The following is a 12,575-nucleotide window of genomic DNA, read 5'->3' on the forward strand; positions in this document are numbered from 1 at the left end:
TTATAATCAAATGTTTCATGTCAATTAAATGTTTTTTTTTGTTGCTTATAGCTAATTGGTAGCCCTGTAATTCTGTTCCTCCATGTTTTTTGAAAAAAGTAAAAGTTGCAATCATTTGACCCCAGATTACAGTCTGGAATCTTCCTGTCCAACTGGATCGTAATAATGTTCTAGCTTTCATTCATTATCTGCGGCCAGGTGTAAAGGATTTATAAACTATTATAACCAGGAGGATGTCAGTAGTTGGTCCTCAAATAGTGGGGAAAAAGAATAGGTCATTAATGCTTTAACAATCTGCTAAATTATCATTTTTTTTAGCACATGCAGTAATTACCAAGCCAGGTAACAGCTTCCACATTGTTGAATGGAGCTGTCTGAACTCCCCACTGAATTTTGTTAGGGGAGCAGTTTTCAATGATGTGAGTCATTGATTGGGATGTATCACAGTTGCAGTCTGGGTTCCCTGCAAAGTCCTACTTGTGCCAATTTGTTGCGCAAAGGCCAGTGAGAATGATCAAATATGGGCTTTCTTTGATTGCAATGTGCCAGGTTTGTCTGTTCTTTTCCTGCTTTCAAACATTTCCCATTTAGTCCACTTCTGAAAATGTAGCAACTTATTTTTTTTACGTCAAATGTCTTCACCCATCAGGTGTCAGCTTTGGCTCTTGCTTCTGAGCTGCAATGTTCTGGGATCAAATCCCAAATGCTGGACATAAACGATCCCATGGCACTATTTTGAAGAAGAACAGGGGAATTATCTCCGTTGCCCTGGCCCACTCCACTCCACATCCCAAAAAGAAAGACCAGACTGAACGCTCATTATCACTTTGTAATTTGCGGGGAGGGGGACCTTGTGCACGCAAACTAGGGGACTGCTGAGTCTCCAATGTTACCACAGTGTCTGCACTTTGAAAGTACTTGGCTGGCCCCGAAGCGCTCAGGAATATCTTACTGTTATGAAAGTTGCTATGAAAATGCAGGTCAGCCCATTGAATGACGTAGCAGGCTCGAAGGGCTGAATTGCCTAACTCTCCTCCTAATTCCTAGATCTTTTATTGAACCGTGCCAATTTACTGAACGGTGTTTCCTCCCCCAACCGTTTCATATTTAAACATCCTCCCTGTTCTTGGAGCAATAGTGCCACTTTTTAACACTGATTCTATATTTTGTATATGAGAGCTATTGCTGACATCCTAAAGGAGATGTGGGTGGCATGGTGGCACAGTGGTCAGCACTGCTGCTTCACAGGGCCAGGGAGCTGGATTCAATTCCTGGCTCTCCATTGCCCTGGTCCAATAGTTTCCCTCACTCCAGTCCACATCCCAAAAAAAGGACCAGATTGAAAGCCCATTATCACTTCACAGTTTGTGCAAGGACCTTCTGCGTGCAAATTGGAGCTGCTGAGTTTATAACAGTGTCTGCGCTTCAAAAGTACATTGGTCATGCTAAATTCTCCCTCAGTGTGGCGACTTGGGGGAATTTTCACAGTAACTTCAATGCAGTATTAATGTGAGACTACTTGTGACAATTAAAAAAAACTTAACTGATTGAATGGCAGGGCAAGCTCGAAGGGCTGAATCCTCTGCTTTTGCTGCTAATTCTTAGATTTTTTTACTGCATAGTGCCTGCAGCACAGTGGTTAGCAGTGCTGCCTCACAGCACCAGGGCCCTGGGTTCAATTGCCAGCTTGGAAGTTTATGTGTGTGAAGTTTGCACATTCTCCTGCGTCTATACGGATTTCCTCCGAGTGCTCCAGTTTCCTCCCACAGTGTGAAAGACATGCTGGTTGGGTGCATTAGTTATATTAAAATTCTGCCTCAGTGTACCCGAACAGGAGTGTGGTGACTAGGGGATTTTCACCATAACTTCATTGTGGCATTAATATAAGCCTACTTGTGACAATTAATAAAAAAAGTAATTTTGTTTTTAGTGGGCGGCATTGTAGCACCGTAGTTAGCACTGCTGCTTCACAGTTCCAGGGTCCTGGGTTCGATTCCCAGCTTCAGTCACTGTCTGTGTGGAGTTTGCACATTCTCCTCGTGTCTGTGTGGGGTTTTTCTGGGTACTCTGGTTTCTTCCTACAGTCCAAAGATGTGTGGGTTAGGTTGATTGGTCATGCTAAGAAATTGCCCCTTAGTGTCCAGGGATGCATAGGTTAGAGGGATTAGTGGGTATAATATGTAGGGATATGGGGGTAGGGCCTGGGTGGGATTGTGTTTGGTGCAGACTCGATGGGTCAAAGGGCCTCTTTCTGCACTGCAGGGTTCTATGAAAAATGAAACTATTACATTCCATACGAATGGTGGAACAGGCGCGAAGGGGCTAAATTGCCTACTTTTGCTCTCTAATTCCTCGGTCTTTTATCAAATGGCGCCAATTTATTGAACTGTGTACCCGCCCCCAACCTTTTCACATTGAAAACACACCCCCGTGCCACAAATAAATTTTAAAATACTGATTATATGTTTCATAAATTAAGGTTATTGCTGGCATTCTGAGGGAGATGTTTGTGGTGTACATGTAACAGGGCTGGAGCTCTGCTGAGTGGATTAGACAGTATAGCTGTTGCTGCTGAGTGAGAGTGAGGAGGGAGGGAGTGAGTGAGTGAGTGAGGAGGGAGAAGGGAGTGAGTGAGGAGGGAGAAGGGAAAGAGTGAGTGAGGAGGGAGAAGGGAGAGAGTGAGGAGAGAGAAGGGAGTGAGTGAGTGAGTGAGGAGGGAGAAGGGAGAGAGTGAGGAGGGAGAAGGGAGTGAGTGAGTGAGGAGGGAGGGAGTGAGTGAGGAGGGAGGGAGTGAGTGAGGAGGGAGGGAGTGAGTGAGGAGGGAGGGAGTGAGTGAGGAGGGAGAAGGGAGTGAGAGTGAGGAGGGAGGGAGTGAGTGAGTGAGGAGGGAGGGAGTGAGTGAGGAGGGAGAAGGGAGTGAGTGAGTGAGTGAGGAGGGAGAAGGGAGAGAGTGAGGAGGGAGAAGGGAGAGAGTGAGTGAGTGAATGAGGAGGGAGTGAGTGTAGAGTGAGGGAGTACTGAGGGAATAGGTGAAGAGTGAGTAAGTAGTAAGGAATGAGAGTGGAGTGAGTGAGAGCGAGGAGTGACTGAGTAAGGAAGGAAAGAAGACTAAGGAGTAAAGAATGAGAGTAGAGTGAATGGGTGTGAGGAGTGAGTAAGGAAGGAAAGAAGGGAGGGAGTGAGGACTGAGTGAGGGAGGAGTAGTGCCGGGGGGACTGGTGAGGAGGAGGGACCGGCCTGGATCTGGAGGCTGGAACCGGAGCCGCTGCTGCTGCTGCTTCCCCGGCGGTCGGAGGCCGCGCCTCGGAGGATGGCGGCGCCTGTCAGACAGTAAGTGACCTTCCCCTTCGTCCGGGCCGGCCCCGAGTCCCCCCCGCACCCCGGGGGAGGCTGCAGCAGCCCAGCCCGCGGCTCTGGGCCTCGGCTCCTGCACGGGGTTTAACCGGGGAAGGCGGGCCCCGCTCAGCCTCGGCCTGTGGTTACCCTTGGTGCCGCTTGACAAGGCCCCTGTCCCCGGCCTGAGGCCCGGCAGCCTCTCTGCCCTCCCCCTCCTCCCCCTCCTCCTGGGCTGCGGCCTGGAGTCACTTTACTGACAGGAGGTCACCGAGCTCACCTTAAACACACACACACAAACCTGTCAGGTAAATGACAGAATGGGTGACACAGTGGTTGACACAGTGGTTAACACTGCTGGCTCACAGCGCCAGGGACCCGGGTTCAAATACCAGCTTGGGTCACTGTCTCTACGGAGTTTGCACTTTCTCCCCGTGTCTGCGTGGGCTTCCTCCGGGTGTTCTGGTTTCCTCCCATAGTCCAAAAGATGTGCTGGTTAGGTGCATTGGCTATGCTAAATTCTCCGTCAGTGAACCCGAACAGGTGCTGGAGTGTGGCGACTAGGGGATTTTCACAGTAACGTCATTGCAGTGCGAATGTTAGTCTACTTGTGACACTGATAAACTTGGGATTTGTGACCCTCAGTTGACATAGTGAGTAAAAACATATCACTTTGAAATGTTTTATCTTTAGTTATTAGTGTCACAAGTAGGCTTACATTAACACAGCAGCGAAGTTACTATGAAAATCCTTAGTCGCCACACACCGGTGCCTGTTCGGGTACACTGAAATAGAATTTATCATGGTCAGTGTACCTAACCAGCACGTCTTACGGACATGGGAGGAAACCTGAGCATCCGGTGGAAACCCACACAGACACAGGGAGAATGGGCAGATTCCACACAGACAGTCATTTGAGGCTGGAATTGAACCTGCCTCTCTGGCAGTGTGAGTTATCAGCAACTAACCACTGTGCTGCAGTGCCACAGGGTGTGCCGGAGGCTGGCACTGGCTATGGTGCGGTCTGATAAAAACAACAAATTGTACAGAAAGTGATCTTTGAGTGGTTTATTATGGCCAAAAGAAATGGAGAAACACAGATGAGGAATTGAAGCAAGGAAGGAAATCTTTGACAGAATGGAAGGAATTGAAAAATTTAGGGACACTAAACAGAGAATTGTAGAAGGCGAGCATGAATTTGATTGCTGAACAGTAACTGAAGCGCAACTGGAGGTAGAAAGGATTGAAGAAAGTTGCGTGATTAGAAAGTTGCGTGATTAGAAAGATGCGTGATTAGAAAGATGTGTGATAGTGATATAAAACAGCTGGGGGACCACCGTGGCACAGTGGTTAACACTGCTGCTCCACAGTGCCTGGACCTAGATTTGATTCTGGCCTTTGGTCACTGACTGTGTGGAGTTTGCACATTCTTCCTGTGTCTGCATGGGTTTCCTCTGGGTGCTCCAGTTTGCTCCCACAGTCCAAAGATGTGTAGGTGAATTAGCTATGCTAAATTGCCCCGTAGTGCCCAAAGAAGCGTAGGTTAGGTGGATTAGCCATGTTAAATGGCATGAGGTTACGGGGAGGGCCTGGATGGGATGCTCTTTTGGAGAATGGGTGCAAACTCTTTCTGCAATGTAGGGGTTCTATGAGATAGCTTTTGTTGGATAGGAGGAAGTCATGAAGAAATTTGAGAAAGAAGTGAAGGTAGGTATCAGTCAACTTTGGCTGAGTTATGCGTCAAAAGTTATGCCTTCAAGCCCCTCTGCAGAACCTTGCGCCCAGCAATGCAATGCAAAATCTTGCACACAATAAGGAGTTTGTATCTCTAATGAGCTGTTCGTAGAATGAACTTGAAACTAAAGGACAAACAGCTGTATTATTCCTCCATCGTGTACTAGCATTGGTATTAATAGAGAGTTCAGCTGTTCCTTGGCAAATATTGAGCACCCAACCAATATCGTTGAAAAAGCTTATCTTGTTATTTAATAATGTGTTAGCCTAGATTGTTGCACTCAAGTACCATGTAACATAATTATTTGGAAAATGGCACATCAGATTAAAGGGACAATGATAATTTAGGTATATGATTCAGAAGGCAGCAAGTAGCAATGAATATATGGGTGGCACGGTGATTAGCACTGCTGCCTCACAGCGCCAGGGACCCAGGTTTGATTCCTGGCTGGGGTCACTGTCTGTATGGAGTTTGCATGTCCTCCCTGTTTTTGTGTGGGTTTCCTCCGGGTGCTCCAGTTTCCTCCCACAGTCCAGAGATGTGCGGGTTAGGCGGATTGGCCATGTTAAATTGCCCCTTAGTGTCTGGGGGATTTGAATGGTAAATATGTGGGGTTACGGGGTTGGGGCCTGGGTGAGATTGTTGTTGGCGCAGGCCCGATGGGCCAAATGACCTCCTTCTGCACTGTAGAGATTCTATATGTTATTTCTGACTTGGAGGGAAACATGCAGTGTGTATAGGGAGGTCTTGCTGCGGCTGTATAGGGCATTGGTGAGGCCGCAGCTGGAGTACTGTGTGCAGTTTTGGGCGCCGTACTTACGCAAGGATATTTTGGCCTTGGAGGGAGTGCAGAGGAGGTTTACTAGGCTGATGCCGGAGTTGAGGGGGTTGAGCTATGAGGAGAGGCTGAATAAACTAGGCTTGTACTCGTTAGAGTTTAGAAGAATGAGGGGAGATCTCATTGAGACGTATAAGATGATGAATGGGATGGATAGGACAGAGGTGGAGAGACTCTTCCCGCTCAGAAAGGACAGTAGGACTAGGGGGCACAGCCTCAAGATAAAGGGGGGGCGGTTTAGAACGGAGTTGAGGAGGAACTTCTTCACTCAAAGGGTGGTGAATCTCTGGAATTCTCTGCCCATTGAAGTGGTGGAGGCTGCCTCGCTAAATATTTTTAAGACACAGGTTGATGGGTTTTTGATAAGAGAGGGGATTAAGGGTTATGGGGAGAGGGCGGGAATGTGGAACTGAGCCACGACAGATCAGCCATGATCTTATTGAATGGCAGGGCAGGCTCGAAGGGCTAGATGGCCTACTCCTGCTCCTATTTCTTATGTTCTTATTACCCCCAGGTGTCAGTATCAGGAATGTTGCATTTCTTACAAAATGACTTGGGTGTAGAGAATGCAATTTTAAAGTTGAACAATACAAAACTTGGCAATGTAGTAATTGTTCAGAGCAATTATAACAGATTTTCACAAGGGATGTTGATGGTGGCGGTGGCATAGTGGTATTGTTGTTGAACAAATAATCTCGAGACCCAGGGCAATGCTCCAGGAACTAGGTTCGACTCCCACTGTGAGAGATGGTGGATTTTGAATTCAGTAAAAATTAGAATTAAAAGCTAATGATGACCATGAAGCCATTGTTCATTGTCGTAAAAACCCACCCAGTTCACGAACGTCCTTATCTGATCTGACCCACATGTGACTCCAGACCCTCTGAAATGGCCTAGCAAACCATTCAGTTGTACCAAACCGCTGTAAAGAATGAAACTGGATAGAGCCTCCAACATTGACGTGGGCACTAGAAAAGGCAATAGCAAACTTAGCCCGATCAATTGCCCCGGCAAAGTCTTACTCCTGCCAAAATTGGGAGAGCTAAGTTGATTTGATATATTGTCAAATGTATTAGTATATAGTGAAAAGTGTTGTTTCTTGCATGCCAAACAGTCAAAGCATACCATTCATAGTGAAGGAAATGAGAGAGCGCAGAATGTACTGTTACAGTCATAGTTAGGGTGTAGAGAAAGATCACCTTAATGCACAGCAGATGTATTCAAAAGTCTGATGGCAGCAGAGAAGAAGCTATTCTTGAGTCAGTTAGTATGTGACTTCAGACTTTTGTACCTTTTTCCCGAAGGAAGAAGATGGAAGAGAGAATGTCCGGGGTGCTTGGAGTCCTTTATTATGCTGGCTGCTTTGCCGAGGCAAATATAGATAGTCAATGGATGGGAGACTGGTTTGCGTGCTGGATTGGGCTACATTTGCGACCTTTTTTAGTTTCTTCCTGTCTTGGGCAGAGCAGGAGCCATACCAAGCTGTGATCAACCAGCAAGAATGCTTTCTATGGTGCATCTGTAAAAGTTGGTGAGAGTCGTAGCTGACATGCCAAATTTTCTTAGTCTTCTGAGAAAATAAAGGTGTTGGTGGGCATTCTTAACTATAATGCCAGCATGGGGGGGACCCATAGGGGGACAGGTTGTTGGTGATCTGGACACCTAAAAACGTAAAGCTCTCAACCCTTTCTACTTTGTCCCTGTTGATGTAGATGGGGCATGTTCTCCACTACGCTTCTTGAAATCGATGACAACCTCACTTTGTTGATATTGAGGGAGAGGTTATTGTCGCTGTACCACTTCAGCAGATTCTCTATCTCATTTCTGTACTCTGTCTTGTCATGTTTTGAGATCTGACCCACTGGTGATGTATCATCAGCAAACTTGAAAATGGAGTTGGAGGGGAATTTGGCCACACAGTAATAGGAGTAGAGTAAGGGGCTGAGAACACAGCCTTGTGGGGCTCCGGTGTTGAGGATGATTGTGGAAGAGGTGAGTTCCTATCCTTACTGATTGTAGTCCGTGGGTTAGGAAGTTCAGGATCCAGTTGCAGAGGGAGGAGCTAAGTATCAGGCCACAAAGCTTGGAGATGAGTTCTGTGGGAAAAATGGTGCTGAAGACTGAACTGTAGTCAATAAATAGGAGTCTGACATAGGTGATATCTTTGATATCTAAATATTCCAGGGTTGAGTGCAGGACCAGGGAGATGGTGTCTGCTGTGGACATGTTGCAGCAGTAGGCAAACTGTAGTGGATCCAGGCAGTCTGAGAGGTTGGAATTGATTTGTGCTGTGACTAACCTTTCAAAGCACTTCATAATGATGGATGTCAGAGAAACTGGACGATAATCATTAAGGCTGTCCCACATCATCATACTCGTGGAAACATTCCTTCCAGATCATGTTTCAGACAGCACCATCACCATTCTTGGGTATGTCCTGTCCCACCAGCAGGATAGGCTTAGTAGAGGTGGTATCACCGTGGTCTGCAATTGGGAGGGAGTTTCCCTGAGTGTCCTCAATATTTTCTTTGGACACAGCTGCTAGACTGGGGCTGCTGTATCTCGGCATCAGGTCAAACATGAGCAAGGAAACCTCCTGCTGATGAGTCAGCATTCGTCTGTGTTGAAGATCACTTGGAAGAAGCACTGAAGGTCGTAAGAGTGCAAAATGCACTCTAGGTGGGGCACTTCAATGTCCACTACCAAGAGTGGCTCAGTAGTTTACCACAGATTGAGTGCTAAAGGACACAGCTGCTAGACTGGGACTGCAGGAGGTAGTGAGGGAACCAACAAGAGAGCAATATACTTGTAACCTCATGGTTCAGCTATCCCCTATTCTACCATTACCACCAAGCCAGAGGATCAACCCTGGTTCAATGAAGTGCGCAGGGCCGGGAGCAGCACCTAAGTTGTCAACCTGGCAAAACTACAACACCTGAAGACTGCCTGCATGCTAAACAGTGTAAGCAGCAATATACAACTACATGATTCCCACAACTAATGGCTCAGATCTCTGCTCTGCAATCTTTCCACATCCAGTCCTGAATGGTGGTGGACAAATAAATAACTCATTGGAGGAGAAGGCTCTACAAATATCTCATCCTCAATGATGGAGGAGCCAGCACATCAGTGCAGCAGATAAGGCTGAAGCATTCGCAGCAACCTTTAGTCAGAAGTTCTAAGTGGATGATCCGTCTCAGCCTCCTCTGAAGGTTCCCAACATCCCAGATGTTGGTCTTCAGCCAATTCAGTTCACTCCATGTGATTTCAAGAAACAGCCGAAGGCACTGAATATTGCAAAGACTACAGGCCCCGAAAATATTCCAGCAATAGTACTAAAGACTTGTGTCCCAGAACTTGTCATGCATCAGCAGTATTATCAAGTGACACTTGCTTAGCAATAACCTGCACACTGAAATGCAGTTTGGGTTCCACCAGGACCACTCAGCTCCTGACCTCATTACAGCCTTGGTTCAAACACGAATAAAGAACTAAACGTCAGAGGTGAGAGGAGAGTGATGGATCTTTACATCAAAGTAGCATTTGACTGAGTATGGCATCAAGGAGCCCTAGCAAAACTGAAGTCAATAGGAATTGAGAGAAAAACTTTCTGCTGGTAGGAGTCATGTTTGTGGTTGCTGGAGGTCAGTCATTTCAGTTCCAGGACATCACAGCAGGAGCTCCTCAGGGTAGTGTCCCAGGCTCAGCCATCTTCAGCTGCTTCATCACTGATCTTCCTTACAACAATAGGTCAGAAGTGGGGATGTTTGCTGATGATTGTTTAATACCATTTGTGACTCCTCAGATACTGAATCAATCCATGTCCAAATGTAGCAAACCAAGGACAATATCCAGACTTGGACTGACAAATAGCAAGTAACATTCGCATCATTCAAATGCCAAGCAATGACCTTCTCCGACAAGAGAAAATCTAGCCATCACCCCTTGACATTCAATGGCATTACCATCACTGAATCTCCAGCATCAACATTCTGAGGGTTAACAATGACCAGAAACTGGATTGGACTAACTATATAAATACTATGGTTACAAGAGCAGTCAGAGACTAGGAATCCTGCACTGAGTAACTCGCCTCCTGACTTCCCAAAGCCAATCCATCATCTACAAGACACAAGTCAGGGGTGTAATGGAATACCCCCCCACTTGCCTGGATGGGTGCAGCTCCAACAACACTCAAGAAACTTGACATCATCCAGGACAAAGCAGTCATTTAATTGGCACTCATTTCATAAGCATTCACTCCTTCACCACCTATATGCAGTGGCAGCTATGTGTACCAAGAACTCACCAATTCTCCATAGACAGCAGCTTCTAAACCCACAATTGCCACTGTCTAGGAGGTCAAGGGCACTAGATACATGGAAACACGACCACCTGCAAATTCCCCTCCAAGCCACACACCATCACAGCTTGGAAATATATCACCGTTCCTTCTGTCGCTGGGTCAGAATCCTGGAACTCCCTCCCTAACAGCACTGTGGATGTACCCACACTACATGGACTGCAGCAGTTTAACACCACCTTCTCAAGAGCAATTGGGGTGGGCAATAAATGCTAGACGAGCTAGTGAGGTCAAATCCCCTATGTGAATGAAAAAGATGATGACATTAGGGAGGGAATTCCAGGATTCTGACCCAGTCGGCACAGTGGCTAGCACTGCTGCCTCACAGAGCCAGGGACCTGGGTTTGATTCTGATTTGGTTGACTTTCTGTGTGGAGTTAGCATGTTCACTGCGTGCCTTTTCCTCCACATGTTCCAGTTTCCTCCCGTAGTCCAAAGACGTTCAAGTGAGGTGGATGACCATGCTAAATAGCCCCTTAGTGTCCCATGATGTGTAAATTAGAGGGATTAACGAGGTAAATACGTGGGGATCGGGATGAGGCGGGGTAAAATGCTCTGCTGGAGAGTTGGTACAAACTGGATGGGCTGAATGGCCTCTTCTGCACTGTAGGGATTCTGTGAATATTGTCAGAGTTTTGGTGACGTATAATAACTATGAATATAGTTGAAGTGTGAAAGGCATATAGCTTTGCATTTTCAGAACATCACAGGGTGGAATGAGGGGAAGCTGAACGGTTATTTTTATTCAAAATAACGTCCATTTTATTTGAGTAATAAGATTTTGGTAGGAATTCTTGCACCGGGATCCTATTATCTGGTCCTTGCTCTTGAAATCATGTCTGTGCCACCAAGCATCTACAGGACTCTCAACACCAAACTGACCTGAAAGTCACTTCAGGCATCGGATCTTGCAAGGTACTAAACCACAGGTTGGGAATGCAGATCTTAATGATTTAGTTTCTTTGGTGATGTCAAATGACAACTTAGCTCAAAGTCCATGCACAACTTGTTGGTACTTTTGATGTTGCCCCAAGGAAAGAAACCTGTAGCAACATGTCCTACATATATAAATCCATTTACAGCCTGTCAAACACACATGGGACTGCCACAGTGATTACTGAAGTCATGCAGAAAGTCATTGCGATGTGGTGCCGGGCATTCATGTAGCAGACTTAAATATGAATCAGGTTTACCTGCAGATTGTAATTTATGCAGAAGTGAGCAGTAACGATGAGTTGTTGAAATTGGTCCAATTAAGACGACTTTGAATAAGTTCACCAATTTGGCTTATTCAACCTTTTTAATAGTTGAATTCATTCCTCTGGCTTTAGTTTTATATCCTTTTCAAAAGAAGCAGATGGATAACCCATCTTGGGGTGTGGTCAGCTGATTGTTCCAGTTACACACTTTCTCAGAATATTTGGACGTTCTAACTTCTGTAACTGCTGGACATGCAGACAAATGCTAGCATGCTGATCTTCACGCCCAGTGTTGTGGGTACAAAAACTTAGTTACAGTTTGTGCAAATGAAGACCATTACTGAAAAACCGTCCTGCGCTCCAATAAGTAAACCATTACCAGAATGTCCTTTTCACACTGTGGTATGTGTGAATGATGTTAGCTGACACTTAGGCTCTAACCCTTCTGGGTCTTATCACTCCATTGCAACTATGCAATTGGAGTATTTCCAGTTGAAAACAAATGCTTAAGATGTGAATGACAAGTAGTAGATTGAGCCAGTGCAAATACCAGTTGTGAAGTTCAGTGCCTTTGGATTTATTCTTGTAATTTGTTGATAGGATTTTATACAGCTCAGATGAATTATTTGAGTGTGGTATAAATTTTAAGTTTAATATTTATTGTCACAAGTAGGCTTACATTAACACTGCAGTGAAGTTACTGTGAAAATCCCCTAGTCGCCACACTCCAGCGCCTGTTCGGGTACACTGAGGGAGAATTTAGCATGGCCAAAGCACCTAACCAGCATGTCTTTTGTGGGAGGAAACGGAAGCACCTGGAGGAAACCCACACAGAGACAGGGAGAATGTGTGAACTCCCTGCACAGACTGTGACCTAAGCTGGGAATCGAACCTGGGTCCTTGGTGCTATGAGGCAGCAGTTTTTTATGTATGATACATTAGTAATGAAAGGTGGTATATATATTCCTGATCATGCAGTACCATAACATGTGCCTTGTGCCACTTCTACTCTATCAACAGGATAGAACAACTTAAAAATGTTTACTTTCAAACCAGCACATTCAAGTACAGTCTCTGGTGTGCTAGTTAGCAGATACTATCTGCAAT

General features: G+C 45.9%; 1 protein-coding gene across 1 annotated transcript in view; it reads left to right on the top strand.

The window, feature by feature from the left end:
• The first annotated feature begins 3,198 nt into the window (after nt 1–3,198).
• The window catches only part of nsrp1 (nuclear speckle splicing regulatory protein 1), a 37,693-nt gene continuing 28,316 nt past the window's right edge, over nt 3,199–12,575 (top strand). Inside the window, exon 1 of the mRNA XM_080210828.1 lies at nt 3,199–3,330. Coding sequence (XP_080066954.1) covers nt 3,311–3,330 — 20 coding nt within the window. The 5' untranslated portion in view covers nt 3,199–3,310. The remainder of the gene's footprint in view (nt 3,331–12,575) is intronic.

Source organism: Carcharhinus amblyrhynchos, chromosome 23 (assembly GCF_965287045.1).
Source record: "Carcharhinus amblyrhynchos chromosome 23, sCarAmb.v2.hapA, whole genome shotgun sequence".
Lineage (NCBI taxonomy): Eukaryota > Metazoa > Chordata > Chondrichthyes > Carcharhiniformes > Carcharhinidae > Carcharhinus > Carcharhinus amblyrhynchos.